Below are 7,429 nucleotides of genomic sequence, written 5' to 3'. Positions count from 1 at the left end.
CACTATAATGCAAGAGAAATGCACAATGCAAAGAAGGCTACAAAACGGCGGGAAACACTTTTCTGCACGTGGGTTCTCTATTACAACAGAACACTCCGTCGTGCAAAAGAGCTCCAATTCGGCGGGAACATAATTTAGCGGTGCCGAAACACACACAATTAAAAAATCCACAACTTTGGGTTGTGACAGGTATAAATGGTGAAATACATGTCATTGCTGAGAAAATGGCAGTGGCGCACTTTTGAACTAAAACACATCAAAGGTGTTTTAGTTCAGAAGTGCACTGCCGCCATTTTCTCAGCGCTAATGTGCATTTCACCATTTATACAAATGCATGCAACATGGCGCCGGGTGGATCAGCTCACATGCTCTGCAGACTCAATTAATCGAGTCTGCTCTGATGTGCTGGATTTCCAACATGTCGGAGCAGACAAAGGTATGTGTATAAGTGCCCACTGTGAGCAGATTAGGTTTACTGTAACTGTCACTGCCATCTGTAGACCACATCTATCTATTTTCTGCACCATCCACCTATCTACTTATTTGTCACCCAGCACCTCAAATCTAGGCATCATTCTTTATCAGAAATCACCCCTTTGAACTAAGCAAGGATGGGAAACTTGCAGCTCATCCATTATACAGAAAAGGGCATGACTACAATCACATGTTGTAAGGACTCTAGGAATAATGGAGCACATTTTGCTAATTCTTCTTCTGTGGAAGATAGTTTGCTTTCTTTGCAGACTCTTAGAACCTGAAAGACTTTTCTGTTAGTCAGAACTATCCCATTATAGGATCATAAAACTAATTTCTAAAAATTTCTGAGAGATCAGTGATAAAACTAACATGCCTTTCATCCCATTTTTGAGTTAATCCCCTTAAAGTAGTAATACAGCAACTAACTTCAAAAGTAATTGACTTCACATGCTATATACCACGAACTGCAAAAGTAATGATATTACTATATCTGGCCAGTTGCTTTAGATGTCCCCTGGTATGAGCAGAGGGAGCACTCTGGTAGAAGTAGGCTTTTTTCCCCTTTTTGAATGCATATTCCATATTATTTCTGTAAGGCCCCATCTTTCTGCCTGTGAAGAATCCTGTTAGAAACTACCATAACATTTCATTCAGCCCTTGATTTGAAGATAGCTCCATCTTTAGGGGCTCCTGGGAAACATGAGTTGTGAAATTTAAGTTACAGAAAGTGGATTTCCTATCTGCTCTAAATCTGATCCAGTTCAGGACCGTGTTCCAGGATAATAAATTGGATTTTCCAATTAATGAATGCTCATTTAAAAAAATATATGTTCCTGAACCACTGAATATTGAGGGAAGTTAAATGCAACATTTTAATAATGCAGCCCTGCTCTTAATGACTATTAAAACACTCCTTTGCACTGTGCTGTGCCATCTGAAATAGCACGAGGGCTGCCCTAATGGAAGTGAATTAACTGCTAGAAGAATGAGCCCGGCTGCAGTCAGGTCCCTTTGTCTTTTAGGTTAATTATTACATATATATGAATGTTCCTTGGTCTAGGCTTCAACTTGAAGACCTTCATTCAAAGGCCTCTATCCCTTTGTCCAAAACGCAGAAATTAGAGCATGATCCATACTGCCTGGGAGCCCAGAAGAAAGGATAAGAACAGACTGATGTGTTAGTGGTGGGTGATATTTTCGCTTCTGCAAGGCCAGGGCTCCGCTTCAGTTTCCCATAAATGGGTGCAGGTGGGAGTTGAGAAGTGCATAGGGTTAGTGCTAACTCTTCAAACAGAGGTGAATTTCTCCTATGATAGCTACAACAAGGGGCCTGTGGAAGAAGAAGAGTTCTTCACTAGCATTCACATATTCTTCATAGGAGTGATAGATAACAAGGGCCTAAATCCATGGTGTAATGTTTCTAGTCAGCACATTTTGGGTGTGTCTACATGTCGCCGTATGGGGTTTGAGCAAGGCGACGTTGCTGTGGCGCTGTGCTTTAGTACTTTTGGAAGTACTAAAGCATGGCACAGTATGGGTGGTTACTGTGCTATGAGTGTGGTGCTTGGGTAGATTTAGCAGCCTGCTATGCCTGGGAAGTGTGCTGCTATGGCGACAATGGTCATGTGTACACACACATGATCACTACATCGCCGTAGCATGCCACACAGCAATGTATTGCATTGCTATATCGCTGTAGGGCGACGTGTAGCCGCCGCCTTTGAGTAGCATTTTCAAAATAAAACATATCAGTGTTTGCTGAGCGAGAGTTTTGCCCCAACTTCTCTGGGACTGGATTTAATTCAACACCGATTGCTTTTGAAATCCCCATTATCCATTTCTGTGCGCACAGTCACAGAAGATGTGAATACACAGTCAAGCTGAAAATGGATACATAGACAGTGGGGCAGGCTTTCAGGTCTTCTAGTTCACATGCTGGGCAGTAAGAACAGATTGCTCCCATAAACATATCTACTTGGACTTGAGCAGCACTGGCAATTGGGTCATAATCACCTTGTTTTCATGTTCTTAGTGGAATCCACCCTTGGGGGTCTTATGAAGTAGTTACCACTCTCTGTGAACTAGATAGAACTTTCAGAATTCTTCCCATGCTGCTTATTGCCATATGGCAAAGCTTTGAGTCTTACTGCAGATCTACACTGTCTCATTGCTGCAATGATAACTCTGTGATTTCTTATGTGCACCCACAGGCCTTTGAAATAACACTCCCTGCCGGTGGAGGGAAAGGCTCGAACAAGCGGATCACCTACACAAACCCCTACCCCTCCCGGAGGATGTATTTTCTGCATACCAACCGGCCTGACCTGCTGCAATTCAAGGAGGATTCCTTTGAGGTAGTGAGGTTGTTTTCTGTCAGTTCAGACGGTTGGGGTCTCTGAGACCAAGGCCTAATAGACACCCATGCCTGCTATTAACACAGTTTCCAGGCTTAGCTCTCATATTAATGGGAGCCAAACCAGTGTGGAAAGAATGGGGATATTGATGATTAACACTGTCATGTCACTCTTCTTGCAGCTCAGAGGTGGGGAGGTATACACCATCGGCTTGCGGTTTGCACCAACCCAGAACACTGGTGAAGAGGAGATTCTGATTTATATCAATGACCATGAAGATAAGAATGAGGAAACCTTTTGTGTGAAGGTTGTCTACCAATAAAGAGGGGTCCTTGCCTGGGGGTCAACAGAACATGTTCCTACAGCATCAATCAAAACTTCCACCTTAACAGCACCACCTACCAAGGAACACAATCCTGTTTTCATTGCTGGCTTTAGATATTTTTACTCACTATAAATTTTCTGTTTCTGCTTTCTCCTTGACCATGTTATTTGCAGATGAATAGCCAGCTGAGCACCTCTGCACACCTAACCCAGAGACTCAAAGGATATGTTCCCTTGCTGTTTGCAATTTGCCTCTATCTAATCACGTCGTTGCCAAGTCACTATGATTTATTGTCTCACTGAATTCCTTGCACATAGCATGACCTCCAATGATGTAAAATTGCTGTATTTGTTTTCCTCCTACTTAAGAATATAAGTGTGTATGTGTGTATTTATACCATATGTCCTAGTTCAGAAGACTGACACACTATTTCTGTTTTGCTTTACTGTATTTTTGGCTTATTTAAATTTTTTTAAACCCCCCCAAAATCCCAGATTTTGAAAAACTGAATTTCCTGAATATTTTTGTAAGAGTATTTTTTCTTTACTCAGTTTTGTACAGAAAGACAAATCACTTTTACAGGAGATTAGATGCTTTTTACTCCTTTTTGTTCTGTAATTAAACTGTTTGACAGAACCTGCACAGCACTGCAGAGCTTTTTGTTACCAGTCTTTTCCTAATACAGGCAGGCAACTCCCCACAGGCTGCTGGGGCGAGCCTTAGAGCTGTCCTTCCTCTTGGCAATGTGGACAATTATCCCTTTAAACAGCTTACCAATCAGAAGCATTGCACAAGTCTGTCCTTTCTATGGAGGCTGGAGAGGCTCGAGTTTAGTCTGATATTAAAGAGCTCCTGCATGGTTTGACTGGAGAAAAGATAATCTCTTCCAAAAATGAGAGCTAGTATAGCCCCAGCCATTGGAAGCATGGATTTCTTTTCCTCCTTGAACAAACAGCAGTGAGGTCTGGTATTGGTTTTAGGGCATAGGAACCTTTTATGTCTCAGGCAGAAGTTACTGGGCTGGAAAGCAAGCATACATCAGGCAATTTTACTTGCAGTCAAGGAGCAGAATTGTGAGGTGTACTATTAACAACCAGGACTGTAAGAGTATGTCTACACAGTGCATAGTTGCCTGCAGAGACCACAAAGCTATTGGTGATTAAGACTATGTCCATTCAGTTTGTCACAGGTTGCTATTCTGTATTTTATCACCCGGTGCTTTGGCTTCTGGGCGACTGAATGGTGCTCCCACACCATCTTCTTGCTTAACAAGACACATCTCCCTGCTTAATGCCCTCCCTAAGTAAGAGCCGCCTTCTTCCATGGAAAATCATGCACAGAGGCTATCAAACAGCTCCTTGTGAGTAGAAGGTTTGAATTAACTTTGTATTATCCCAAATTCAGGCCAGAGGACTCTAGAAATGCCAGTTTGACTGGGTCTGCTAAAGAGACTACAAGCTCTTTTTGACCAAATTTAAGAGAAAATGCTTACATCCCCCCACTGCTTGTGACTTCCATTTGAGGAGCACTTTGGCATGTTAACTAATCAAGTATATCAGCATTTAATTGCTGTGTTTAATACATCACCTCTGATTGGGATAAAACTGATAACTGCAGGCTTAGTTTCTGTTTTTGGCATAAAAACAGTATACCAAATAGTGAAACAAGATGATGATGTGTGCAGAACTCAGGTTATATATCTTTAACATTTTGACAAACATAATTTTTAGGTTTTCAATTTTTTGCTGTTGTTCAAGCAGTTTATAGAACAATAAACTTTTTATGTTTCAATGAAAATTTTAAATGAAAGCATTAAACTTTTTCCAAAAAAATGCAGTGTGCCCATTCATGTTTCAGTCAGCTTTAGGTGCAAGTTACCATCTGGTACTGGGTCAGACAGAGTGGATGTCAAAAGAGCACCTTTTCTTCTGGAAGAGTTAGAAGATTATTTAAAACTTTGAGAAATTGGGCTGTAAAGCTTGTAAGAGTTCTCTCACCATATTCATGGTTCAATGTTACACCACATGGGCAACGTTTTAACTTGTGGCTGTTAGCCCATTGTCCTGGTACAATACTTTCTATGTAAGGAAGGGCTCAGTCTGCTCACTGCTGCCTTGCACTATGCTGCTGGCTGTCTCAGTTGTCCCCCTGAGATCTGAAGCATTTATATATTTGGTTGTTTGGCAACTTTCGGGCATAGATGATGATTCTTCATTACAGCTTTGTCTTCAGAGGGTATAGTTTCAGAAGGGATTTCAGTTTTCATTTTGGACATATAAAAACTGGAGTTTCAAAACCACTCAGGTTTGTCCCATCAGCCCAGAAAAGCAAACTGTCTCTTATATAAGACAGCAAAACAGAACTTCATGCCAAACCTGACAGACTATGATACAGCAAGTGAGTGCCGTGGCCATGGCTTGGTGACCCCAGATTCACATCGGTGTGAATGAGAACAGAATTAGGCACCCATGTTTTAAATCAAGCACTGATTTGAAGCTCTCCCTCAGGCTTGGAAGCACACCAGACACTTGGAAGCACCCAGCCTGTACACTCAGAAGAAATGCAGCCATGGAACAGCAGGTTATTTGCCAACCATGTTTTTCCTCATCTATGAAGTATGTGGCATGAAGAGCCAGTGATCCCAACCGTGGATATGTAGTTTTTGCACAGCGGTCTTATCTGGATGTGACTGTCATGGAGCATGGTCGCTCAGTAAGGGACTAGAAAATAGTTTACATGGCTCTGGAAAGCAATTGAGGGGGGGTGTCTCCTTATTACAGAAGAAGCCTCCCAAACTTTTCATCAGCCTTGAGCATATTACTTTGCTGAGGCATCTGAAGACTTTTAACTGCCATTTCAGTCCTAGCAGTGCAGAGATATGTGTTTTATTGGGGTAACCAAGGCTATAGCTGGTTCCACTGTAGGGGAAAGCATTGGCAGGATACGTCCATGTACTTCTCTGTTGAGATCGTGAAGAGGAGGGAGGAAGGGATAGAGGTGCAAAGCGCATGCTGGTTTATTGTTGCTTTTTTAAGTTTTAGTGTTTCTCCCTCCTTTCTGGAGGAGACTAATTTCATACTGTAAATCTCTAAGCATGCAATTTGCATTTGAAAGCTCCCGCTACATTCACGTCAGACTGAATGCAAATACAACACTTGAATCTCTCCCCAGATAAGATACTTTAAACTGCACAGACAAAGGCGGCCTATCTTTCAAAGTTAACGTTATCATTTTCATCAGCCTTTCCCTACCACCCTTTAAATAAAATGCCATTTTTAACGAAATGGAACCAAGTGAAAGCTGGGATGTAGCAGATCTGACTCTGATGTCTCCGTGATAAGGATTTAATCCTGTGTTTTTCCCAGTTGAGAAAAGCATTGTCAAGGTATTTTAAAAATAGGTCATTTTTAAAGGTGTTTTCCTCTCCCAGCTGCAATAACCCCTTTGCTGGGACTCTGAAGCTGCAGCAGTTCCTGATGGAGGACAGGCTGAAGAATGAGGCAGGAGGACCTCAGGGCAAGAGTTCTGATCTTTCTTTCTACCTCTGGATATACTGTAAAACCTGAGCAGTTTGTTTTGCCTCCCTCACTCCCCAATCTGGAAAATGCTACTTCACCACCAAACCTCCTTCCCTGCACCCAGAATTTCCTTAGCACTTTTCCTCTCAAAGCTCTTTTCGGAGTTAGGCAAGGCACGGGATTAAGACATTTAGGTTCAGTTCTATCACAGACTTGCTGCCTCCTACCACCACCTCCACATCCCCCCAGCACTGCATACATTTCTGCAGGCGAAATGGAAATCTGACAATGCACTGAGGTTTTGGGAGGGTAAAGGAGGAAAGTTCCACTTGGTCAAAACATAGCAATGTGATCATGGGCATCCAACAACCCTTTGAAACGGGAGAGGTACACTGGGGGACAGTGGAAACCCTGGCCATCACTGCAATGACTTTGCTTGGAATAAAATCCAAAGGGCTGGGACCCCCCAATAGACCTCTGCACCCTGGCTGTACTCACGGCCTCAGCAATTCTGGCTTGACCCAGCAGCATGTGCAGGCTTGGTGCATTTCATGCAGTAGCCCATTGGGGGAGCGGCTGTGGTGTCTGGAAATGCAAGACAAAACAGCTTTATAGCATCTGTGGGACTAACAGGTTGAGCTACACAGTAAGTGAGATACAGATGTGGGGGAAGTGGAGAAGGCAGGGGGTGGGTTGGGGGTGGGCAGGATGCATTTCCTTCCACAGTGATGACCTAATGGGACATTCATACCCCT

At 42.8% G+C, this 7,429-nt stretch overlaps 1 protein-coding gene across 5 annotated transcripts in view; it reads left to right on the top strand.

Moving 5' to 3' along the window:
- The window catches only part of NPHP4 (nephrocystin 4), a 104,555-nt gene extending 99,592 nt beyond the window's left edge, over window positions 1-4,963 (top strand). For all 5 annotated transcript variants that reach the window (XM_025206412.1, XM_025206411.1, XM_025206413.1 and 2 more), the window contains 2 exons: window positions 2,688-2,831; window positions 3,013-4,963. In XM_025206412.1, coding sequence (XP_025062197.1) covers window positions 2,688-2,831; window positions 3,013-3,153 — 285 coding nt within the window. In that variant the 3' untranslated portion in view covers window positions 3,154-4,963. The remainder of the gene's footprint in view (window positions 1-2,687; window positions 2,832-3,012) is intronic.
- Window positions 4,964-7,429: the final 2,466 nt, after the last annotated feature.

Source organism: Alligator sinensis, unplaced genomic scaffold (assembly GCF_000455745.1).
Source record: "Alligator sinensis unplaced genomic scaffold, ASM45574v1 scaffold322_1, whole genome shotgun sequence".
Lineage (NCBI taxonomy): Eukaryota > Metazoa > Chordata > Crocodylia > Alligatoridae > Alligator > Alligator sinensis.
The sequence above is the reverse complement of the archived record's forward strand: the minus strand, read 5'-3'. Positions and strand labels throughout refer to the sequence as shown.